Source organism: Colobus angolensis, unplaced genomic scaffold, assembly GCF_000951035.1.
Source record: "Colobus angolensis palliatus isolate OR3802 unplaced genomic scaffold, Cang.pa_1.0 Scaffold5, whole genome shotgun sequence".
Taxonomy (NCBI): Eukaryota; Metazoa; Chordata; class Mammalia; order Primates; family Cercopithecidae; genus Colobus; species Colobus angolensis.
The window spans coordinates 28512765-28540334 of NW_012118487.1; the positions used below are offsets into that span (position 1 = coordinate 28512765).

The 27570-nt window shown below is 35.5% G+C and overlaps 1 protein-coding gene across 3 annotated transcripts in view; it reads right to left on the reverse strand.

Moving 5' to 3' along the window:
- RAPGEF2 (Rap guanine nucleotide exchange factor (GEF) 2) overlaps window positions 1-27570 on the reverse strand; it is a 167595-nt gene that overhangs the window by 36577 nt on the left and 103448 nt on the right. For all 3 annotated transcript variants that reach the window (XM_011959694.1, XM_011959696.1, XM_011959695.1), the window contains 4 exons: window positions 19241-19372; window positions 8333-8510; window positions 1354-1490; window positions 216-374 (listed from right to left, as the gene is read on the reverse strand). In XM_011959694.1, coding sequence (XP_011815084.1) covers window positions 216-374; window positions 1354-1490; window positions 8333-8510; window positions 19241-19372 — 606 coding nt within the window. The remainder of the gene's footprint in view (window positions 1-215; window positions 375-1353; window positions 1491-8332; window positions 8511-19240; window positions 19373-27570) is intronic.

A 27570-nucleotide genomic window follows, 5' to 3' on the forward strand; every position in this document is an offset into this window, starting at 1 on the left:
GAAGCAGGGGAATCACTAGAATCCAGGAACCGGAGGTTGCAGTGAGCCGAGATCGTGCCACTGCACTCCAGCCTGGGTAACAGAACAATACTCTGTCTCAAAAAAAAAAAAATTATTTGTAAGATATTTATATAGGGAGAAAAATCTCATCACAATGGCATATAAGTGCTCTTTATTAAGAATAAAATATATACTTTTAATGATATATTTTATACCTGGCAGTCATCCACCTTTGTTCTCATCACTCCTTTCATGTATTCTTTGTCCATGGTAGGAGAGACACCAAAACTATTTCCCATACATAGTATTTCTGCTTTTCCATCTGGATAAGTCACTTCCACAGATCCATTGAGAATCACTGACCAGGAGTCCAGCTAATCCAAAAAAATAAAGACAAAGCAGAAAGTAACATCATGATCATACAGCTGAAGGTGCTAGCATGGTCCCTAAAAATGAATGAGCAGATCTTCCATTTTGGAGATAAAACAAGTAACTCTAGTTTACTATTTAACAAGTTCACAGAAAAAGGAATAAAACACAGCCACATATCGACATATTTCCATATGCCTAGCACAGAACGCGTATCATAATGCCCTTTTAGTTTGACTTTGGATATTCTTCTCTAAAATGACACAAGGAAAAAAATTTCTCTGTCCCCCAAAGCTCATGCAGACAAAATGATCATCATTGCTTCAATAAGAATATCATTTTGTCTGAAAAAAGGCATTAAATTTACGAACACTTAAGAGGCAAAAACTGAAAAGTTAATATATCAAAAACTTTCTATTTGCATATGAAATTCTGCAAATAATGGGAAATATCATGGATTTGGAATACAGTGACTCATATGGCTTGGCTCTGTGTCCCCACCCAAATCTCATTTGAGTTATACTCCCATAATTTCCATGTGTTGTGGGAAGGACCCGGTGGGAGATAATTTGAATCATGAGGGTGGTTTCCCCTACACTGTTCTCATGGTACTGAATAAGTCTCACGAGATCTGATGGGTTTATCAGGGGTTTCTGCTTTTGCATCTTCCTCATTTTTCCTCTTGCCGCTGCCATGTAAGAAGTGCCTTTCACCTCCTGCCACGATTCTGAGGCCTCCCCAGTCATGTGGAACTGTAAGTCCAATTAAAACCTCTTTTTCTTCCCAGTCTCAGGTATGTCTTTATCAACAGTGTGAAAATGGACTAATACAGTGACATAACAGGTGCACCATAATTCTTGATTTATTCAAACTTACTGTTGTTGGGTATTAAAAAGGAAAAAGTAAGAATTGGGGTTTTGTTCAATTGCTGTATTGAGATATCTTTAAGAAGAAACTTTTTAAGTGGTAAGAATAGCTAATCACCTCTTCACCATCATTTAACACTATGGTCCCTGCTCTTTCCACCACTGCGAACACCATCACAGCACAGAGTTCTCGCCTCACCGACATCGTCATATTGGCAAAAGCAGGCAACTGGTGCATAAATTCCAAGAGTTGTTCTGAAAAGCAAAAGACATACTTTATAAAAACTACAACTTTTATTAAAAACAAGTGTTCAAAAAGAATGCTTTAGGTTCCTTTCTTTTTAAATGCCCTACAATGTTGCTTATTGAAAAATACATCTCAAGTATCTTTAACACTAGTTGAATTTCTTGCAGGTACACAAAGAATTCTGTCACCGTGGAAATGATGACACTTAGTTGTTGAATTAGAGGCAACAGTTTGCACTGTAACTCCAGTTCTAACGCCACTAAAGACATTACTAAACTTCAAATGGGAAATTTCAATTGTAAATGAGATACAAGGCTTATTATCACACGAGTGAAAATGAAAGGTGACTCTGAGAATTCTCCAACAAGTCAGTTGGTCCATTCCTGTGTCTTTTGGGCAGGTGGATGCCTACAATAGTCAGCAGAAATAACTATATTTAATTCAAACATTCTAAGGAATATTTTCCATGGATCAAATCTATAAAAAATGATCAATTAAAAAATTAACAACATGATATAAATGAAAATGAAAACTGATATACCATTTTTTAGCCCACAAGTTGGCAAAAAAGGAAATTTGATCACTCTTCCTTCCTGTGGGGATACTGTGGAGAAACAGCTTACACCTTAGTATGGTTCTAGCTGTTGATGTCACAGTCTCTTCAAGTCCTGGGTTTTCTATTTTTAAAAGTCCTGTGTTTTCTCATCATTCAGTAGCTTTACTAATTACACACTAAGTTCTTTCCTTACTCCTCACCATGGCTTTGTCAAGTGCGTTTTCTTTTTCATTTCATAGGGAGGAAACCAATGCTCAGCATCAGCATCATATAATTAAGAGATGGCAAGACCAGGCACAGTGGCTCGTGCCTATAATCCCAACATTTTGGAAGGCTGAGGCAGGAGGATTGCTTGAGGCCAGGAGTTTAAGATCGGCCTGAGCAATCTGGCAAGATCCTATCTCTACAAAATATTTAATAAATTAGTCACGTGTGGTGGTGTGTGCCTATAGTCCCAGCTACTCAGGAGGCTGAGGTGGGAGGACTGCCTGAGCCCAAGAGTTTGAGGTTATAATGAACTGTGATTGTGACAGTGCACTCCATCCTGGGTGAAGGAACTCTGTCTCTTAAAAAAACAAAAACAAAAACAAAAAAAACCGTGGCAGTGACATGATTCAAGACCATCTGCTTCCAAGGTTCTGCTGGACTTTAAAGGCAGTGGTAAAGAGCACAGGGTGTACATCAGACTTTTAAATGCTTACTAGTTGTATTACTTTGGGCAAGTTGATCAATTTCCCTAAGGCATAGTTTTCTCATTTAAAAAGAAAAATACAGTATCTGCTTTACTGGATAGCTGTGAGAATAAAATGCAGTAAAGACGATAAAAGGCTGGGCGCGGTGGCTCAAGCCTGTAATCCCAGCACTTTGGGAGGCCGAGACGGGCGGATCATGAGGTCAGGAGATCGAGACCATCCTGGCTAACACGGTGAAACCCCGTCTCTACTAAAAAAATACAAAAAACTAGCCGGGCGAGGTGGCGGGCGCCTGTAGTCCCAGCTACTTGGGAGGCTGAGGCAGGAGAATGGCATAAACCCGGGAGGCGGAGCTTGCAGTGAGCTGAGATGCGGCCACTGCACTCCAGCCCGGGCGACAGAACGAGACTCTGTCTCAAAAAAAAAAAAAAAAGACGATAAAAGTCTGTGGCACAGAGTAAATACTCAATAAATGAGAACTGCTATTACTGTCATTATTATAATAGTCATGACATCATTCAAACTTTCGGCTAAATAAAAATTATACTAGATGTTTCTTGTACATAATAAAACATTTCCTATGTACATTCCTTTTATCTGTTAAGCTTTAGTGACAAACTTTATGTTGTTGGATACAGTTTGTTAATTACTAAAAGAAAGCACAACAGAAAAATATATTCTGTGAATATATTTTCCCAGATACAGCATTTCTGGAAGGACAGACTTGAGTGGTTTTCTCTGGTCCAGTTGGGCAATGGCATGTTCTGATTGGACTCTATGTCATCCCTCCTATATAAGACTTTTCATTACACAGGGGGGCTCTGGCAATAAGCAAAATGATAATGACAGGTGTACCCAAAGATTCTGTCCAATAAGACAGTGCTGCGCAAACTGACTCAGATTTATGTGTCAGGAAATCACTTTACTTTTGCTACCAGTATTTTTTTTTTAAAAAGAAGTTAAACTATCAAAGCACATCAGTTATAGAAAGAATACGTTCTGTTTCATGAAACTTTTATTTCTGGAATGAGTAGGAGTGTCTGTGCTGTACCATAAAATGTATTTATTCCTGGAGAAGCAGTAAAGCAATTCTGAATGTCATTGAAAGAGATGACCCATATCTATCATACATGGGAGGCAGGAATCATTGTTTTACCAATGCACTGACCTTTTGATTTGAATTATAAAGGCAAATGAACAAGTCATGGTCCTCTGAAGCACATCCCAGTTAACTCTGCAGTTTCCAGCCTCTGTTTTCTTTAGCCTTCATCCCTCACCCCTCACCATAAACTATGACACTATTACCTATAGACCATGCATTTTACTTTTTCCCACCCCTTGTATTTGCTAAATTTCTTTGGACAAGCAAAGATTCGTGGGTTTAAGAAAAATGTGGGCCAGAAATTGTCAGAAATGTTTTGAATTTAGTATCTGTTTAGACAATAATAGAAGTCAAATAATTACCACATATATGATCAGAGAATAAAAAGTGGGAAGAAAATACAAAGTACCTTCACAATTATTTGTTGTAATAATTTTAAAGTGCTTTGTGTAGACATATTGTTTGCTTTTTGGCAGACTCTTAACCTATCAGTGGGTCATGAGTTTAATTTGTGATATATGAGTAGTGACTGGCATTAAAAAAAAACAAACCACAGGCTAGAAGATATCTGTGTATGATATATTACAAGAATAAAGGAGACAGAAAGATCAAATAGTAAATGTACATAATTATCCAGGCTCAGCTGAAAAACCAGAAATACATAAATGCTAAACCAGATGGCATCTAAGACTTTTTAAGATTTCAAGGATTCAATAATGGTATCACTGGTTTTTAGATAATTTCCATGCTATATTATACTAGATGATTGGAGCAATTTTTAAAAATAAAGAACTATTTTATAACCAATCATATATATATATGGCAGCAGTCTCCAACCTTTTTGGCACCAGGGGCAGGTTTCGTGAAAGACAACTTTTCCACTCTCTGTGGGTGCGGGGGGGATAGTTTTGGGATGAAACTGTTCCGCCTCAGATTATCAAGCACTAAAGTCTCATAAGGAGTACACAACCTAGAACCCTTGCATATGCAGTTCACAGTAGGGTTTGCACTCTTATGAGACTAATGCCGCCACTGATCTGACAGGAGGTGGAGCCCAGGTGGTAATGCTCCCTCACCTTTTGCTCACCTCCTGCTGTGCGGCCTAGTTCCTAACAGGCCAGGGACCAGTACCAGTCTGTGGCCCAGGGGTGGAGACACCTGCTACAGGGGGCTCAAAACTCTGACAATGACACAGGTATCATACAGACTTAAAAGGGCTTAGGGTAGCCAAGGATTCAGAGCCTGGGATGGATAGTAGGAAAATCCTCAGGACACATGAAAAGAAGCCACGGATGGGAGAAACAGGACCATTTTCTTTTGTATTTCTTAGAACAATCTATAGAATTATACACTTACCTATTAGAATGATACACTATTATGACCTATCTAATGTTTATGGAAAATATAAAGCTTTAAAAACATTTTATTTACAATGTACCATTAAAAAAAAACAACAACAAATAATTAACTTACAGATACCAGAAGCCGAAGCCAATTCAGAAAATTAGCTTATCCTGGTTTGCTTGATACAATTTTATATAAAACATTTTATTAATTTTTTTTAAAAACCCGGGGTTTGTAAAAAGAGATCGAAGTAGTCTTCTACTTTACTGTGTCAAGCTCTCAAAACAAAAAAAAATTTTTTACAACTATTCAATAATGGAGTACCTACAAAGTTATGAGTTCCAGGGCAAAAATTAATATGAGACAGTCCCTTCCTTCAAAGTACTGAAACAAAACTATACCCAAGAAATCTAGCAGAACCCAAAGGGAATTTTTTCTTCCTGTAGCTCACAAAAATATGTTCAAATATTAGCAATTTCATTTGATTCACCTTAAACACTCACGCATACACTCACGTGCATGCACGTGGACATAATCTCTCCCTTTTTTGCAGGGGAAGAGGAAGCTAAAACATGAATCATACAGATGTTTGTATTTTATATAAAGGGTGTCTATTTTAACTAAATCCTGGAGGATGAGGTGCATTTAACAAGAGCTAAGCAGTTCTCACACATTTTATTTTCAGGAAAATAGAATACAAAATCTTTCAAGGTCTTACATAGAACAAACAACACCCTTTAGGACTTGTTTAATGTTAGTGATTTATTGCTTTAAATAAATGTATATTTCATAGCTGCAAGCATGATAATTATAACTGCTTGCAAGTAAACTGGTATTCAGATAAATGCTACTCCCTGTAGGAATTATATTGACAAGCACTTTTTTTTTTTTTTTTAAAGATGGCTTTTTATTTATTTGTAGGAATCACCATGGCTGCTGCTTTCTAGAGATTCTGGGAGAGAGGGCTTCTCAGCTATCAACTGAAAGTCTTAAATTTCCAGGAATGACAGACATGTATTTTAATAACCAGCATTTTCTTCCACAACTATTTTAAAATGAACAGATTCAAAAAAGATAGATTAGTTTATAAAATGGCAACTTCCAGATCAATCTATTCATAAGCAATGCTTTTTTTTTTAAAGCATCTATGAACAAAGATTCTGAATTGAAATAGTACATTGAACACACTTCCAATTTACTTCTTTAAAACTACAGGGGATTAAAAAGAAAGAAATTAGCAAGGGCAACGAGGGAGAACGTGAAATGCACTTTTGGACACTGGAAATCAGCTGAACATGTGGTATCGGACCCCAGAAAGTGAACAGGGAATTGGAGAGTGAAACCCCATTTTTAGAAATTGTAAATCAGATCAACATGCGGTATCAGAAACAGGAAAAGTACAAACCTAACTCTTCAGGGGGTGAAACAGAACCATTTCACTCAGGCCACTACCCTGCTTCCATCAGCCCAGCCTCTGCTTTACTCTTCTTCACTGCACTCACTGCCTGCAATGGGTTTTACTTGTTCACTTGCTGATCACGTGTCTCCCCTAATAGACTGCAACGAACAAGGACTTTTGCCCTTGTTCAGCACTGAGTGAGTTGCCAGGACCTAGAAAACTGCTTGGTACATAGAAGGTGCTCACCCACCCACATTAGTTGAATGAATAAATAATAATTACCATACAATATTCATCTATAAAGACTTAACAATTCCCATAAATTATTTCAATTAAATTTTGAATGTCTAATCTAAGGTTTTGTGTGTTTTTTTTTTTTTTTGCCTTTAATTTTCTAGAATATGCACATAGCTGAAATGGTGAAAGTTTTTCCTCATACATGTTTGTGTCACTCAAACTCATGCAACAAGCCACTCCACACCATCCTATATCTAATTCCAACACATTCAGTTCATTTAATTGCTCTTCAAATATGTATTGGCCCAAGAGTTGGGAGAGTGGTACAACAGATGAGCAAGGCTCAGGCAAGGGTGGCTATGGACCTGGAACTCTCACAGAAGGATGACTCTCAATGGAAGTTGTTCTCATTTCCAGTGCTCTAAGAAACAAGCCAGAGTCTGGGAGGCATACTCAAACCCAAAACAATTACTATACAACCAACTCTTGCTACGAGGGAAAGGTCGATATACAGCTACTTAAATTTTTAACCTCTGGGTACACTTAAGCAAAGTCACTGCAGCACAATTCACAATAGCAAAGACATGGAATCAACCTAAATTCCCATCATTTATAGACTGGATAAAGAAAATGTGGTACATGTACACCAGGGAATAAAACACAGCCACAAAAAGAACAAGACCATGTCTTTTGAAGGGATATGGATGGAATTGGAGGCCATTATCCTTAGCAAACTAACAGAGGAACAGAACCTGTAAGTGGGAGCTAAATGATGAGAACACATGAACACACAGAGGGGAATAACACACACTGGGGCCTTGCGGAAGGTTAGCGGGTGGGAGGAGGAGGAAGTTCAGGAAAAATTACCAGTGGGTACTAGGCTTAAAACCTGGGTGACGAAATAATCTGTACAACAAACCCCCATGACACAGGCTTTCCTATGTAAGAGACCTGCACTTGTACTCCTGAACAGAAAATAAAAAAAAAAAAAAAAAAAAAAAACAGCAAAAGAAAAAAAGTCTCAACCATCACACAGCCTATATGCCACTAACCTGACATTTTGCTCTCTCCTTCCACCCACTTGAGTCTTCATATGAAACCAGAGTAGAAGCAAATTCATTATGACAATTTTACCAACTGCCTTTATGTTTACATACAGAAAACATGAGCTTAATAAAATAGGGCTCACGAGGAAATTAATAGAAGTAATATTGCTTGAAAGTCTCATTTTAACTTTTTTCTTTTCTTTTCGTCATAAACTGAGCTTAAGAAAGGGTTTATGTGGAAAGAGTTTATTAAGATGTTTCATTCACGTTATTATTTGTAGATTCCTGAAGGTAAGACTGAGTAAACCTGATTTTTTCCAATTTTTGTCCAACAAATACTATTGTTTATACAAAGGAAATTACTAAATTAATGATTTTTAAAAGTCTACTAGTCTTGGGCTCTTATTTCATCACACAATTTTACCACTAAATATTTTTAATTGCTCTTAGATTCATTTTACTGTTCAAGCTTACCAATGTCATCATCTGTCCGGTCAATTGGGTCCTTCTCCAGGCAGTCTCTCACAATGTCCCTACTCATCAGAGGATCTGATGCTCTCTCAATGTCTTCTTCATCGTCATCGTCCTCGGAATCCACTGCTGTTTCTGGCAACCCACTCAGGTCCATATCACCAGCCTCGCTTTCTGTGGCCTTAAGACACACACACACAAATTAAAAACTATTTTAAGTAAATAAATCTTTGGGGTGGGCCCAAAGAAATAAGAGCAAGCCTCATTCAAAATAATGCTTTTGTTATATTTATTTTTCCATCCAACAACTACGTATGCACCAGAAACTACATATAACAATTACTTTAACAAAATATGAGCGATTCCACCTCCTATTAAATTTTTGGTTAGGAATAATGACTTTATCTCAGTAATTTTGATTTCTTATCTGAACTGTCATATGGCATGTGAAACACAGTAGAATAAAGAAGAAAAAGATAGTATTTGTTTTCACTCCGTTTTTCAAAGAGAATGGCTTAGGCTAACAGCTTACGGGTGACAATTAATTCTGAGCAATTCCTTTTGCAGAACAGGTGTGAATTTATTAATGCCAAGAAGCCCGGACCATTTCACCCCTATTACAGTCCTTACGGAAGAATGAGCCACAAATCAAAGGTAACTTGATAAATATGCAAATGAAACATTAACAATTACTTAGATTATCCCAATGACCAATGTTAAACTATAAATTGAGAAACACTATAGGAGACCATATGCTCAGAGGCAACATGCTCTTTTTTTCCACTCATCAACAAAGGTGATCACATCACCAAATTTCAAGTTATCAAGATACTTGCAAATTTCCTAAGTCACTGGAGTCACACATTTCAAGATGGTCTCGTTGGACTAGCTCAATCCTAGAACAGTTATCCTTTCTAGGTCACTATGTAGCCTTTTGTGACTATCATCTCAGCAATATGTATGTATATATCATATAGATCTTATTTGACATTATATACCTAGACTTCACTTATCAGTGAAGCATAGTAAAAATGAATTCAATTAAATATTAACCACATCAATCTTGAACGTGTTTTTCCAAATGAAATAGTAAAATCTTGAAAACATCTTATTATAGCTAACACTAAATACTTAACAATGTATCAGGTAGTGCTCTAATTGCTATGTATTTATTAAGTCATTTAACCCTTAAAACAACCCTATAAATTAAGAGCCATTATCAACTTTTATTATTCCAACACTTAGGTGAAAAGAAATAATTTCTCCAAGGTCATGCCACTGATAAACTGTGGAATCAAGACTAGAACTCAGGAATTCTGGCTTCAGAGTCTTAACTGCAATCTAATCTGCCTCTTTTTAACATTTACTGAATACGAATGTGGCTTATATAAGGATCTATCCTTTTCCTATAATTTAATATTTACAGAATAAATTGCGCTATTTTCTCTTTCTCCCTTTCTCCTCTCCCTCTCTCCCTCTCCCTCCAACCCCCCTCCCCCCGCCTTTCTCTTTCTTTCTTTCTTTGAGACATAGTCTTGCTCTGTTGCCCAGGCTGGAGTGCAATGGCATGATCTCACACTGCAACCTCTGCCTCCAGGGTTCATGAGATTCTCATGCCTCAGCCTCCCGAGTAGCTGGGACTACAGATGTGTACCACCGTACCTGGCTAATTTTTGTACTCTTAGGAGACACCGGATTTCATCATGTTGGCCCAGCCAGTCTTGACCTCCTGGCCTCAAGTGATCAGCCCACCTCAGCCTACCAAAGTGCTGGGATTACAGGCATGAGCCACCACGCCCAGCCTGTGCTATTTTCTTATCAACAAAGTTTCAGCTTTGTGAAGTCCTGGTTCATATCACAGAATGTAAGATTTAACCCTACATTTTGAAATAATACAAGCATGTGTTCACAATGAGTTTTAATCACATTTTCTGTTCTTTAGGTACAATTTCTTGAACTAAAATGTATATATTATTTAAAAAAAAAATTAAAGGGAAAATAATTGAAGACAGAAAACCTAATGTTTATGAAAGTTCAAAGGCCTGGTCATTAATAAGCAGAGATACTGCAGGCAGGAGAGCAATAAGCCACAGCAGCCCATACAGACAGAACTTTGGCATACTCAGAAACACATCTCGTAATTTAAGCTCAAAATTAACTGAATCATTGCTAGATTCAAGAAGGAAACTGAAGTATAACTTGATGTGATATAGTATGCCAAGGTTCTGGTTAGAGAAAATAGGTCAACATTGTTATCAGCATCTGACCCTGAAGTCTAGAAATACAATTTGCTAATGCTTGCTATGATCACATTTTCACCTCAGTTGCATCTTCACATTGAAGACTATTACTCATCATCTTATATTTTCAAAAATATTATCAGTTCTCTATATAAACATTCTTCAATATTAGCATAGAGTGAAGGACACTACCAAAGACAGAAATTTTAAAATCTTTATTTTCAATAATAATTTATATAACTAAAGGTTTCTTTAATTTTAAAACACCTAATGTATGTGAAAAGATGAATTATATTTTATGCCACCCCAAATAACTATCATTTAAATTATTTATATTTAAGTCTTAAGCAGAACATAAAGATTTTCAACTGTCAGCTGGATTTCTCTCTCCCAAACAGAACCTTCCACTTTATTTATGTAAAAGATCACAGTTGCTTGCTATCTCTATGTGCATTCCATGCTTTAAGAAACAAACTATTCATAAAATAACATTTACTAAACCAAAAATTTGGAGATTATTTAGAATATCCATTTTACCTTAAAATACTACATATTCCCTAAATCATACTTTTTTTCTTTCTTTCTTTTTTTAAAATTATTATTATACTTTAAGTTCTAGGGTACATGTGCATAACGTGCAGGTTTGTTACATATGTATACTTGTGCCATGTTGGTGTGCTGCACCCATCAACTCGTCATTTACATCAGGTGTAACTCCCAATGCAATCCCTCCCCCCTCCTCCCTCCCCATGATAGGCCCCGGTGTGTGATGTTCCCCTTCCCGAGTCCAAGTGGTCTCATTGTTCAGTTCCCACCTATGAGTGAGAACATGCGGTGTTTGGTTTTCTGTTCTTGCGATAGTTTGCTGAGAATGACGGATTAAGAAAATGTGGCACATATACACCATGGAATACTATGCAGCCATAAAAAAGGATGAGTTTGTGTCCTTTGTAGGGACATGGATGCAGCTGGAAACCATCATTCTCAGCAAAATCATACTTTTTAAAAGAATGTGATAAACAATTTTTCAGGGACCTGCTAATTTCACAATACCACCGCCTTGTGGACAAGATGTTTAGAGACTGAGGAACACAAACTGGTCTCCAGAAGTACTAAACTTAAGAAGAGTGCCTAGAATATAGTATTTACTGTGTGAACAAACTCAGTTTCGTGGCTCCAAATCTCACCTCTACTATTCATCATGTGATTTTAGCAAAGTCACTTAACCTCCACAAGCCCATCGTATCATCGATGTAAACTGTAGATACAGCTTGTTACTATTCATAGGACTGCTTTTGGATCAAATATGGGAGAAAGAAAGCCAGTCTCAAGGTAGATCAAAAGTCCCTTCCTCAAGGGGATACAGTCTTCATCTTAGTACTTGTACACCTTCTACCTCTACCCATACCATCAATGAACCTTACACACAATTTATATTTGTGGAATTTGACCAAAAAACCCCACAAAATTCTGTTAAATGCTGCACTCTCCTTATATACTAGTAAAACAGTATCTTAGACTAACTGCACCAACACATTCTGGCCAACTGGTTCATACAACAATTATAAAAATAGTGATCCTATACTGAATGACTATCATACATATCTAGCACTGAATTGATGTTTTAAAACAATAATCTTCATATCAATTCAGCAAGTTAGTATTATTAACCCTATTTTACAGAGGAGAAAATTTCAAGGAAATTAAATAAGTTGTTCGATGTAAGCAAAACAAAACCCAGTAACTGGCTAGGATTCAAAATGAGGTGTGACCAACCAAGAAATACTAAGTACTCTGCACTTTGTTCAACATTCTCAATAGTCTTATAAAAAACAGTTGAAACATAATACAGTAATAAAATGTTTTCAACTTTGCTAAGTCATAAAAGATACAAAGTTTAAATACATATTTGCATTTAAACATAACACTTATTGTTTTCCAGCTTCCTCCAAATAACAACACTACTAAGACTCATGTGTGTCTTTAAGCCCTTTTTTTCTAAATAAAGACACTAAAACAGACGCTTTATATTTAAAAGTTTATCTGGATATATTTGTTACAGGAACAAAGAGAAAGGTTTAGCCGAATAACTCCTGTCTTAAATTAATTTATCCTATACATGTACAGACTAACATAGATTTTGTTGTCCATTAATAAATAGTGATATTCTTTTAAAAATAATATTCTCAGATCAATGCTGAAAGCTCCACTATTTAAATCAAAAGGGACTAAATCTATTCTGCTATTGTGAACAGTTCTTAAAATCCATTTATTTTACATTTTTTTAAAAAATCAAGAAAATTAACAAAAAAAATTTCTTATGCCATAAAGCTCTATTGAAGTATTCATTTAACTAAAATAAAAATCAAATACTGTATGCTTTATCAGTAAGCACTTTCAAATCACTTGCCAAAAAAGTTTTGCTTATTAAATGCATATATATGCCTAAAAGAGAAGAACAATTTTTAAAGCTCTTACTGTAAATCGTTAGGCTGCTTCCCCAAAATTACAATCCTACAAGGAGTATATAAAAATGTCTATAAATGTTTATTTTAGGTAAGAAAATCTGTGCTAATTTGATAGGCAGAATAATTTCATATTTAAGTCCTTATATGCTCAATTACTATTATGTTTCAAATACTTAAGGTGTAGACATTTGCATTTTCTTTTCTGTAAGTTGCCTACTACTGTCCTTTGAACATTTCAACAATGTGAGCTATTTTTCTAATTTGCATAAATCAGTTATATTCTGACTTTAAATCTTCATATCAATTGATGTTTTGATTACAAAATGTTTTGATCCTTTGCTAAAACACTAAGTGTTGGCTAACTCTTTAGTTTATCAGGAATTTATTTTAATTATGATACAAAATGAGAATACAAGATGATTCCCTAACTCCAAAGACCATTTATTGAATGATCCATCACTTTATTGATTTGTGAAGTTTCCTCTATCACATATTACGTCCTTACACGAGTTCAATTTTGCTGGAACTCTCTGTTCTATTGATCTATCTATTTTTGTATAACTATTTCCAGTTTGCCTAAGCCACTTGCTGTGATTCTGATGGCCATACCATTTAACCAGGACCTTATCATGGCTGGAAATGGCGCTGTCTCGTATCACTAAGTTAGGCATGAAAGCTTTCAATCACCAACAACCTTCTATTCTTTCAACCTGCCCCTATCTGCTTCTAAGGTAACCTTTTTTCAACTTAAGAAGGATCTTTGCTCAAGACTCTACTACCTTCTGTGTCTAGTGTTCACACCTCCTGTCTTAACTTCCTTTCATATCCAGCTTATACTCCCTAGTCTATTATTTCAATTACATTCATTCAACACATCTTTACTGAATGCCTAAAATTTCCTGGCACATGTACTAGGCTCTAGCAGAAAAAATGGAGACAAGACAGACAAGTTCCCTGCCTTCTTGAAGGTGTCATTCTACTAGGCAGAGAGACAACATAAAAAGTAATAATTGTTTCAATCGGTGTTCTAGGAAGGAAATAAAAAGATTAGGCAGGAAAGGAATCAAAATGGAGGACTTCCTTTACAGAGGGTTATAAAGAAACAACTCTGAGGAGATGATACTTGAAAACAAAGGCTGAAAAGGATCAAGCTAGGAGAAAACATTCCAGGCAGAAGGCATACAAAAGCTATGATCTGCAGTTAGAAAACGCTTGCCTTGTTGCTCCACCTGTCTTTGTATTACAGTCACTTAACAAATTTCAGTCCTGGGTGAAGTCAAATCCTTGCTTTCTTTGTGCTTACTGTGGAGAAAATTACTTAACAGAGCAGAGAAATCACTTTATATTTGAGGGCACTAACTCAATTCAATCTCCATTTCTCTGGTCAATTTGTTCTCCTACTCTCTGCAACTATTATTTCAAAACTTCTCTCTCCTTAAAACTCTCTACGTGCCAACCCTCTCACTCTCAACAAATGAACTCAACTCTTTCGAGAGAAAACAGAAGTCTAAGACAGGAACTCCCTCAACTCCCAAACTCCCCAGGATGTGTGCCTGTTAAAACAGAGGAGTGTTTCTTCTCTAAAGGTTAGTCATTAAGAATGACTAAGAATTCACTCACGAATTCCTCTCTTCCCACCATCTCAGAAACATTATTCTATCCATATCTCCCTGGTGTACAGCATTCAAATTCAATCTGTGTCCATCTCGTGAGTGTTTATTCTCACTTCAATGTGACAGGAGACCTCTGAAATCAGAACTGTATGAAGATTAAATGGGCTGCTGTGGGAGAAAGTTGCTCACCCTTGGAATTGTTCAAGAATAAACTGGATGCTTGATTCACAGGAGAGAAGCAGAGGATTCAAATGTAAATTTGGAAGTTGAACCAGGTGCATGTCAGACTTCTCATTTTAAGTTCTGATTCAAAGATAATAGAAGTGGTCTACTGAAAATCTCTACTAAATGTTAAGTTTTGCACAGCCAATAACTAGATCCTTAGATACATCTATGGATTTTTCCTTATGATGGATACATACTTACAGGGTATATGCCTGTCATCAAATTTGAAACAAACAGCTTTGACAATCAACTATAATGATATGCACAGGGATCCTCTTCTTCATCTACACCCAAAGATAAAGCCAGATAGCAGGCTGCAAGCTCCAACCAAGTTAGAGTAATTAGGAACTCTCACCTACACTCTGGTTTCACAGACATTCAGATGATAACCAGGGGCAGAAGAAGTACCATCTGCATTTCCTCATGTACTTATCCAGCCTATTCAAGGTAAAAGCACATATGACTAGAATTCCCCTCAGAATATGCCTCAATCAATTATACAAACAAGTTACTTTTTTGTTGTTTTGAGACGGAGTCAAGTTACTTTTTTGTTGTTTTGAGACGGAGTCTCGCTCTGCCCCGCAGGCTGGAGTGCAGTGGGGAGATCTCGGCTCACTGCTGTGACAACTTCTGAGGCTCAAGAGATTCTCGTGCCTCAGCCTCCTGAGTAGCTGGGACTAAAGGCATGCATCACTGCATCTGGCTAATTTTTGTATTTTCATAGAGATGGGGTTTCACCATGTTGGCCAGGCTGGTTTTAGATTCCTGGCCTCAAGTGATCTGCCTGTCTTGGCCTCCCAAAGTGCTGGGATTACAGGCATCAGCCACTGCAACTGGCCAAACAAGTTACTTCATTCTCTTAACAGATTTACCTTTTAGGAGTTTCATCCAAGTTTGTATTTATCTGATGAGAACAGTGATAACTGTTGTAACCTCAAGCTGTATTCTCACTACAGATTTTCAATATGTATAATAATAATCTCAAAGTTTAGAGGACAAAGGCTCTGCCATAATATTTCAATTAATATAAGCTAAAGTACAGCTTTTATGTATACTGTTGATTGTTTTACACAAGGGAACTCTTCGATAAATGTTTAGAAAAATCAACTTTCAGAATAAATGGTGTGTTTGTGTGTATGTGATGTGGAAGTAAACTGAGGAAAGTATATAACTAGTATACTGTCCCTTTAAAATAAAATTATTTTCCAAGATCTACTAAATTCAGGACCTAAACGAATATGTCTTGTATTGATGGTATTCTTAATTGTTCACTAACTTTCAATAATTAAAAAAATAAAAACATCACTGACTAAATACAACAATGATCCTTCATAACTATATTGTCTCTAAAGGAAGTTACTTTTATGGTTATTTCATGCCACAGTTTCTAATAAGCCAAGAGTTATTCTTTGTAAAGTAAGAATAATGTTATTTTGCTTGAAACCAGATACAATCCAATAGTAGTAGAATGTATTTGAAGGCCCAAATAAGGATTTTTTGTGTATATTTCAGTCTCTTTTCCTAAATTTGCATATTCAAAGCTAATAGAATGTTTCTTAAGAATTAAAATTATCAGCCGGGCGCGGTGGCTCAAGCCTGTAATCCCAGCACTTTGGGAGGCCGAGACGGGCGGATCACGAGGTCAGGAGTTCGAGACCATCCTGGCTAACACAGTGAAACCCCGTCTCTACTAAAAAATACAAAAAGCTAGCCGGGCGAGATGGCTGGCGCCTGTAGTCCCAGCTACTCGGGAGGCTGAGGCAGGAGAATGGCGTAAACCCGAGGCGGAGCTTGCAGTGAGCTGAGATCCGGCCACTGCACTCCGGCCCGGGCGACAGAGCGAGACTCCGTCTCAAAAAAAAAAAAAAAAAAAAAAAAAGAATTAAAATTATTTTGTTTTAAAAACATTTTTGGAATCCCATAGCTCTGGCTTATTTTCTATCCATCAGTATCATAAAAATTTATTTTAAGCAGATACTAAATCTAAAGGTAATTTTTTAAAAACACAAGGAAGATAATTCAATGATCCATTCTGAATAGGCCCTTCCTTTTGTCACACTCAGTATGAACTTTAATAAGAAAAACTTGTAATATTAGATAAACCTACAGCCAACATCTCACTCAACAGGGAAAAGTTGAAAGCATTCCCTATAAGAACTGTAACAAGGATGCCCACTTTCCCACTCCTATTCAAAATAGTATTCTAAGTCCTAGCCAGAGCAATTAGGCAAGAGAAAGAAATAAAAGGCATCCAAAATGGAAAAGTGGAAGTGAAATTATCCCTGTTCACTGACGGAGTGATCTCATTATATATAGAAACCCCTCAAGACTCCTCAAAAAATTTTTAGATTTGATAAAAGAATTCAGGGAAGTTTCAGAATGCAAAATTAATGTGCACAAATCAGTAGCATTTCTATACACCAATAACAACCTAGCTGAGAACAAAATCAAGAAAGCAATCTCATTTACAATAGCTACAAAAAAAAATACCTAGAATATATTCAACCAAGGAGGTGAAAGCTCTACAAGGAAACTACAAAATACTGATGAAAGAAATTGTAGATGACATAATGAGAAAACATCCCATGCTCATGGATTGAAAGAGTTAATATCATTAAAATGACCTTACTGCCTAAAGCAATATACAGATTGAATATAATTCCTATCAAAATCCCAGCATCATTTTTCACAGAATTAGAAAAAAAAAAAATCCTAAAGTACATATGTAACCACAAAAGAGCCTGAATAGTGAAAGCAATCTTGGGCAAAAAGAACAAATTACACTACAAGGTTATAATAACCAAAACAGCATGATACTGGTCAAAGTAGGTACATAGATAAATGGAACAAAATAAAGAATCCAGAAATAAAGTCACATATTTACAGCCAACTGATCTTTGACAAAGCCAAGAACATACACTGGGGAAAAGTTACCCTTTTTGATAAATGGTGCTGGGAAAATTGGATTGCCATATACAGCATAATGAAACTGGACCCCTATCTTTCAGCATATAAAAAAAATCGACTCAAAACGGATTGAAGACTTAAGACCCAAAGCTATAAAAATAATAGAAGACAATCTAGGGAAAATTCTTTTGGACACTGGTCTAGGCAAATAATTCATGACTAAGACCTCAAAAGCACAGGCAACGAAAACAGACAAATGGGACTTAATTAAACTAAAAAGCTTCTGCACAGTAGAAGAAATAATCAACAGAGTGAACAGATAATCTGTAGAATGGGAGAAATATTTGCTAACTATGCATCCTACTGGAGACTTATATTCAGAACCTCAAACAACTGAATAACAACAACAACAAAATAATCCCATTAAAAAGTGGGGAAAGGACATGAATAGACATTTTCAAAGGAAGACATACAGATAGCCAACAGACATATGAAAAAATGCTTAATACCAGTAATCATCAGAGAAACGCCAATGAAAACAATGAGATACTATCTTTCACCAGTCAGAATGGCTGTCATGAAAAAGACAAAAATAGTAACAGATGGCGAGGATGTGGAGATAAGAGAACAATAACATGCAGCTGGTGGGAATGTAAACTAGTACAACCTCTGATGAAAAACAGTATGGAGATTTCTCCAAGAACTAAAAACAGAACTACTATTCAATCTATCAATCTCATGACTGAGTATCTACCCAAAGGAAAATAAATCATTATATCAAAAAGGTACCTGTACCTGTATGTTTCTTGCAGCACTAGTAACAATAGCAAAGATACAGAATCAACCAAAGTGTTCATCAATGGATGACTGAATAAAGTACAGTACATATACACAATGAAATACTATTCAGCCATAAAAAATGAAATCATGTCTTTTGCAGCAATATGGATGGAAGTGGAGGCCACTATCTTAATTGAAATAAGTCAGACACAGACAAATATCACGTTTTCAGTCACAAGTGGGAGCTAAATAATGTTTACACATGGATGCAGAGTGTGGAATAAGCAGTGGAGACTCAGAGCATGAGAGAGTAGGGGGTGGATAATGAGAAATTACTTAATGGGCACCATGTAAGTTATTGGGGTGATGTATAACCTAAAAGTCCTGACTTTACCACTATGTAATCTATCCAAGCAAAAATTTTACACTTTTACCCCATACATTTTATACAAATAAAAAAACAAACACTTTGATAACTCGTAATAGCAGAGGCAGTACAATTAGACAGTTCTACACCCTAAAAATAACATATATTAAATAAACATTAATATTTTTGTACATACATGCACACGTAATATACACACATGTATTTACTTTATAGATTCTATCAGCTGAGAACCTTAAAATTTCTTGGAATAAATGAAAATGAAGCAAATGACAAGGAAAACACTCTCTTACCTGGTAGATATCAGAAAGACTGCTGCTTCCAGAATCACTAGTGATACTACATCCTGAATGGCTAGAAGAAACGTGGGTCACCTGTGGGTGGAGACTGTCAGTAAGATGCAGTTTTGTGAAATCTGCAGGAAGCTATGGAAGGAGCAGGAAAAACTAGGATTACAATCTGAATCAAGAATTCCAAGAAGACATTTTAAAATTAAAATATCATATTTTATTCTATACCATTGAACTAAAAATGGTATTCATTTTCCACATTCACAAATTACTAAATATTGTCTTATTTACCAAAAATCACATAATAATTTTTAAAGTGTATGAGCACACAGTAAGCCTTAAATAACACTAAATTCAATGCTTTAAATAGGTGGGTCTGGTGATTAAGATAAACTTGGGTATTTAATTTAGTTAGCTAAAATTTTCCAATAACACATCAATGAGCAAATTAGGCTACTACTATTTATTAGCCATCACAAATGTAACTTTGTGGCAAAAAGCAGTTTAAACAAGAAAACACATTTAAGCTTTTTATACCCAAATGATGTTTAAAGGTTAAGAAAAAAGAGAGCATCTTAGAATTGATGAAGTATACTGCCATACAAGGAACTGTACTAGGCTCTACAAAGAAGAGAGAAGAATGCCGTCAAAGATCTTAGAATTGAAAAAGTTATGGACAACACTTACCTATCTATACTCATATACATAAATGTCAACTTTCTACATGTTCATGTTTAAGTAAAAAGTCTCTATTAAAATAAACACATGCACTAAGCATCTCTTACGTGTTCTGCATCCCTTATATACCAGAGAAAATGCATTTAAAAAAACCCACTCATACAATGGCTTATTTGACAAATATTTACTGAGCCCCTTTTCTCTTATTATGCCCTAGTTATGTGAGGATCTAAGAAAACAGATGTAAGGTTCTGAAGAATCTTACACTCTTATCAGTTATTACCAATTCTTTTGAATAAAAAAAGACATTATATTTATCTATAATATCACACATTATACTACTGAGCTATTAAACAGCATTGCAAAATACATGTTAGTTAGCATCATGAAATACTGATAACACTCCCTTTTTCCTGCATGTTAATCCTCTTTAGCTGGTGAATAGTTATAAATATAAGGATTAACTGTTAAAACTTAAATAAATGTTAACCTTAGTAATACTCCCATCTACCTTTTGAGGCTCATTCTCTCTCCCCCTCCAAAATGTCACGGCATAGTTTAGAGTAGGCCTCACAAGGGAGACAGTTCGGATTTATGACAATGCTCAATGGGTTTTGATACTTCAGAGCTCCAAGTAGGCAAAATGTATTTATATCCCATAATAATTCAGACCTACTCTCTGAATAGATTACATTCCCTCTACCTTAAGTGAATTATATTTAACAATATTTACATACAATCTGTTTAGAAATAATAACTTTATGGGATACGAGGCATACAAAGGAAAGATTTAAACATAAACTTCATAGGGGCATATAATTAGATGCCAAATAAATGGAGAAAAATCTATTTGTTGAGGGAGCTTGGAGAAGTGAAATAATCGCAAACCTATCTTACTAACAGTGTTTATAAAGAAACTGGTAATTGAAGATGTTGTAAAATATATAATATTTAGGAGAATAACAACTTATCTGTAAGGGATAGGCAAATACTTCTAAATTCAAAATTTATGTTTCATTCATAATGTAGAATAGTGAAATATTTGCAGGACTTCTTCAGGAACAATTCCAAGATACAAGTTTACAGATACATATTAATGACTATAATTTTACATGTAGCTAAATGATGGTGATCAGATATTAAAATAAATAATAGGCAGGATAGATACCCTTCACTGTCTTAGCTACGCTTCCATTTAATTCAGTCACTTACTGCAGAAGGCAACTGGGGAAACATTACTCTATGGCTAGAGATGTTAAAAGGCATCAATCAATACATGTAATTAGAGAACAATAAACTGATTTCTATTGATTATCTTTTGCAGACATGACTCAGGTTGACGTGCCACATAGTGTATTTTTTTTTTTTTAATTAATGTGTCAAATGAAGATAAAACAATCTAATGAATTTTTACACTTTATTTATTCAGGTCTCACAGAACTCTCTTCTCTTCAGAATCCATCATCTGGTCATTTTCCCTGACTAAGAATTCACTGTATGGAGAGCACTAGAAGCTGTAAGAGCTCCAAACCTAACAGAAGAGATATTTATCCAGCTTTTAGATACCACAATCTATTCATCTGTGCCTACTTACAGTCACAAATATCAGAATTACATGGAAATGTTAGGCCCAGAACCATAAGACTGTCAAAAGAGAAATATTTTTGCTTTTAAAAATTCAATTATATTTAATAAATACTTGTTGAATATCTGCTGTGTCATACACTCTGCTAGGGGCAGAGAATATCAAGATTAGTAAGACATTCCTAACTCCAAACCTCTACTACCTCCAAATTCACTGTGTGACAGGTGTTACAAACAACAGGAAATAAATGTTTTTTATTTTTATTTTAAAGACAGGGACTTCCTCAACTGTCCAGGCTGGAATGTAGAGATACAATCATAGCTCACTGTAGCCTTAAACTCCTGGGCTGAAGTGATCCTTCCACCTCAGCCTCCTGAGTAGTTGGAACCACAGGCACATGCCACCATGCCCAGCTAATTTTAAAATTTTTTGCAGGTAATAAAAGGGTCTCTCTATGTTGCCCAGGTTGGTCTCAAACTTCTGGCCTTAAGCAATCCTCCCTCCTCAGAGGGCTGGGATTACAGGTGTGAGCCACTGCAAACACTGTTTTTATCTTTCTCCCCACTATCTGTGTTCTTTGCAGAATGGCATGAAATAATGATATGTTAAACTAAATGCATATAAAATTAGCATTAATTAAATACCTTTTAATATGAGGTATGTAAGAATAGATGCCATGTTCAAAAAAACCTTAAAATCTTTTCCCACCAATTAGGATAACAATACTATTATTAATTTTTTTTTTTTTTTTGAGACAGAATCTTGCTCTGTCGCCCCGGGTGGGGTGTGGTGGCACAATCTCAGCTCACTGCAACTTCCACCTCCTGGATTTAAGCGATTCTCCTGCCTCAGCCTCCCAAAGAGCTGGGATTACAGGTGCCCACCACCCCGGCTATTTATTTATTTATTTATTTATTTATTTTATTTTTTTAAGCAGAGACAGGCTTTTCACCATGTTGGCCAGGCTGGTCTCAAACTGCTGGCCTCAAGTGATCCACCTGCCTCGACCTCCTAAAGTGCTGGGATTACAGGCATGAGTCACCACATCTGGCATTATTATTAAATTTTATTGACAATACACATCAGTCAAGTTATGGAATGAGAGATGTTACAAAAGGTGTTCCCATAAGGAAAGAAACTGAAATGCACTGATTTGGCTCTGCCATGACACTCTAATGGAATAGAGGCCCGAGCCCATGCCTAGGAAAAATGGAGTTTCTAGGAGGCAAATAAACCATGTAGGGGTTAAGAGTCAGGAGGCAGACACAGGGGCAGATGCCCACATTTAAACCCAAGGGCATCAGGGCAACAGAGATCTGAGAAATATATATAAGAAAGGCACAACATGACAGCAAGCATCACTTACTCTAAACTTTTTCTAAGCTTGACCCAGTGCCAATTTAAATTACTATGTATCAGTATGCTATTTAATTAAATTACAGATTAAATTGAGGTTGTGAATTATCTTGCAACTGCAGCCACCATTTATAACAGAAATTCTGTTCAAAAAATAGAAAAATTTTATAAAGCTAGAAATATACAGTAATTAACTGAATAAAATCAATAATTAAGTTAATTAAATGAGAAAGTAACACATTTTATGTCTTTTTAATACCAATGTATTTTCCAACAATTCGTTAAGAACACAATTCCAAGGAATCTTTTCACCTATATTTTTCATTTTTATCACTTAAATATTTATTTTAATATTTGATTATATAAATGTATTACTGCTTAATTTTTTGTTCCTAGAACAAGCAACCTATAGTCCTAAAAAACACCACCTGTCAATCACAATTTTAATAAACTACTCTTAGGCAAATGGTTGAATCACAGTTTAAACACAAACACTGCTAAATACATAAAAAACAAGGGTAATATTTAAATCAGGTTCTTAAATCAGACTTAGATTATATTAATTATATATTTAAATCAGATATTAATTTTACTTTATATAAGTATTACTTTATACTTTCAATACTTTATGTAAGTATTATAATAAAGGATACTATATTTTCATTCAGCATTCATCCATCATTTATTGAAAGCCTGTATTGTGAGGACTGAATAAATAAATGGGTATGAAGGACTTAGAGAAGTGCCTGGCACACAGGAAGTAATACTTTATATAAGCATAAATCTAAAATTAATCACAGTTTCATAAAACCTTGGTATCATTTGTTTAATAATTTTTTTTTGTTTTTATTATGTAGGACCCAGATGCTACCATAATTAGCTTTGAAAAAGTAAATTCTACACATTATTTAAGTCTCTATAACATATAAATAGGAATTTGATAATCACTGATTAATCTAATGGTTGGCATTTATAAAATTACTAGCTAATAAATGAACTCTATCTTGAACATAAAGATAATGAGTATGGATGCCTCAAAGTCTCTGATACCAGTAAGTAAATACTCATAAGTAAATAAGTAATAATAAGTAAAAAAAAAAAAAAAAAAAGTTAAATTGGTAAAATACCTAAAGTTGGTGACAGTGCAGTACAAACAAGGGTGGCGGCCCTTCTTCTTCCTCTCCATCCTGAATTAATTACTGATATAATTACTGATATAGCCCAGCATCTGTGGTACTAGATCCCCAAGTTTTGGGGATGAATTTTGTGGAATTTTATTATCAACAGAGGCTTATTCTCCTTTTTTTTTTTTTAACGTGTAAAAGAGAGTTTCATGCTCCAAGATACCTATCATCATCATCTTAGGACTGCTGAGAAATCCAACAGTTAAAAACAAAAATTACAGTCTATTGACTGAAATGTATTTAATTGATAATTTTCCAAACTAATCTTGGAACCACTTTAAGTAACAGTTACAACAGAATGCACAACGTTTGGGTGATGATCACTGGAATCTAGTCAATCTTCCCGGGCATCTTACCTTGAATAAAACTACTTAAAGTAAATCAAACATCACACTTAGTGACTAAAAGTATCTTTATATTAAGATGCATCACTCAGAATTTACCCAAATGAACACTGCTCTCCCCATAACCTTGTTAGAGTTTTGAGTCTTTATGTTCATGTTTTTAATCTCTACAAAAGGTGGAGTCAGTATATTCCTAGACATATTTTCTATTTTTCTCTGAGGTATTTGTAAAAAATAAGGCATACTATATTTTCATTCACCATTCATCCATCATTTATTGAAAGCCTGTGTTGTGAGGATTGAATAAATAAATGGGTGTGAAGGACTTAGAGAAGTGCCTGGCACACAGAAATGAGTAAAGAAGTGTTAAGTATAGATCGTCACGGACCAGATTCTGCAAGGCACAGGTCCCTTCCAACTTCATGATTCCTGTAGCTGGAATCTAAGCCTAGATGCCAATGGATTATTGAGCTATTCCCAGAAAGGGCTTTCGTGGCCAAAGTCACCCAGCTATAGACACTATCTTTCACTCTCTCTGGAGCTCAAGTTGTTTTAAAAGCCATTCATATCGTTTCTCTTTCTGTAGGCATGCACACACATACACACCCACATTGTCTTTTTTTTTTTTCCCTTTCTGCTACTAATCTTTTCAGGTACTACTAGTTCTGACACTCTTTGACTTGTTTCTACATGTAGCTTGATGAGGCAGGAAATTTTTTAGTAGCTAATTTTAAAGACCAGTTTATAATCTGATCAACTTTGATTTCTTTAAGTCCTATCTCTTTAAGAACACCAGAAAAAGTAAACATTTGGACTTTTAAATATTATTTACCATAGTAATTTTGACTCCTCTCATAATCTCTTTATATACACCCTAGATACAACACCCATCCTCGAAGGCTTCATCTATCAGTATTCTACAAAGCAAAGAGAAAGATTTTTGTAAAATATACAATTTATTTTGCTAATAAATGTCAGGAAACAAAAGTTTTCTAAATCTGTCATGAGTTAATAACTTAATAAACTGGTAAGGCCTAATGTTTTTCTGATTAAACTACAGGTAGAGTTTTTAAGGTGTTGATATAACTATGCTTTATAAAAATAGTTCTGCAAAAATGTATTTGCTTTTATCTATTGGAGAAAACTGCCAAAATTAACAATTTGTAAGAACTTAACATTCTTCCAGCTTCCTACCAGGCTCAGAAGACAGAAGCCTCATGTTAGCCATATATGGATTTATCTTCTGTTCAATTACCTCCTAAGTCAAGCGAACCTGGGCAAGTCAGTTAACTTCTGTGTACCTCAGTTTCTTCTATGAAATGACTGTAACATAAAAGAGTGATTAAATGAAATAATCACTATCGTCCAAATAATCTACCTTACATACGCCTCTCTATTCCTTCTCATTTCTTCTGTCATGTTTCCATTCAACATCCTTCACCACCTTAGGCCAGATAATTTTTCAAATTCCGTGGAAACAAAGAAGTCAACCAAAGAAATGACTTGTTTTGACAGGGTCATACCTAAAACTACCATTACGGTAGTTCACTTACTACGTATTTCCCCAAAAGTCTATGTATTACCTTTTAAATAAATCATGTATTTATATGGAGAGGAACTCACTGCTTAGAATACCATAATAAATTTTGCAAACTACATAACCTCATTGTCATGATATGCTTATAGCTCAATTACTCTTTTATAAATATTCAAATTTCTGTAGTTCAGAATTCTCTCAAAGTGGTAACAACTTGGGTAGCTTTGTGCTTTTATGTGTATTGCCTTACTATATTTGACTGCAAAAGCCTCGAAAATAGTATGTATTTGGCACAGACATATGCTACAAACTAAGTATGGTAAAACCATAAAACTTTGCTCCTGCCATAAGGAGCACACCGCCTCTCAGAGGACAGTCTGAACAGAAACACCACTGTGTTGTGTGTTTTTCTGGGGGTGGGGGAGGGGATGTATTTCAAAAGTTCCTTGCTACTTTCCTATATTATGATAATGTTTTAGAGAGAGTTGTAACAGAGAGGGCTTGATAAGATGTGGCTTATGCAATGAATATTTCACATGGCTTGCTGTCCAAATATGTATCTTTATGTGGTGGAATTAGCTACTGAAATATGGTACCCTAGCCCTCTCCCAAGGCAGAAAGGAATTAATTCTTACATGTATGAAATGGGGACACTTTAAACACACTTGGGACCCCGATGAGGAAAATAAATAATCAGAATTAGTGAACTGGTTGAAAAGAGACTGTCTGTCACAAGGTGACTAATGTTTCAAAGCAAATAATTTTAGAAGGGTTTTTCCATTGAATGTTGAAAGAAAGCACTGAGTAGAAAGGAAACCTGTATGAACTTCACTTCAAAATGGGAGAGAGGAATACTTCAGGGTGATGAGAAACTGCATGATCTAAGTATCATGTATTTCAAAATGTGCGGCTTTGTCCCATTTTTCCAAAGATAACAAAATTAGATCACCTGTACACCAGTTACTATGTGCCAGGCCCTACTCTAAGTACTTGCATATATTAGCTCACCTAATTTTTAACAACACTCTTACAAAGTAGGTATTAGTAGGACTATTTTATGTAGGAGGAAACCTCAGATGCAGAAAAGGGATTTGCATCAAGATCACACAGCAAAAAGGTGATGGCAACAGATGGCAGCCCCAGGCGAGCGGCTAGGGAGCACACACTTAAGCGTTAAACTTAAATATATTTATTAATTTACTAACTGACCTGAAAATTCTCATGGATATCGATGAAACAATTAAATGGCTATTTATATGAACTTACCAGTGTAATACAAATTTCAAAATCACATGGAAAATAAAATATTAATTGTAAATAATTTCTCGCTCTCACGAAACTTTACATCTGCATCTCCAACATCAAGGACTTTGACATTTGCAAAGCTGACTCACTTTTTGAGTCATCCAATTGAGTTTACATTCCTTCTAATTTGTTTAAGGTAGTGACGTGTCTATACATGACATAGTGCTGTACAACATTCGTGAAGCTGATTTTTCATTTTTCTTGCAAGTTCTTTACAACAACAATCATTTACTTTTTGCTTTATAAATTGATATTTACAGTGTTTATGGTAATATCCAGTAATTGCAACTTTGAGATCATATTTTCAGGTCTCATTATTAAATCTACGTAAAACCTCTTTAACT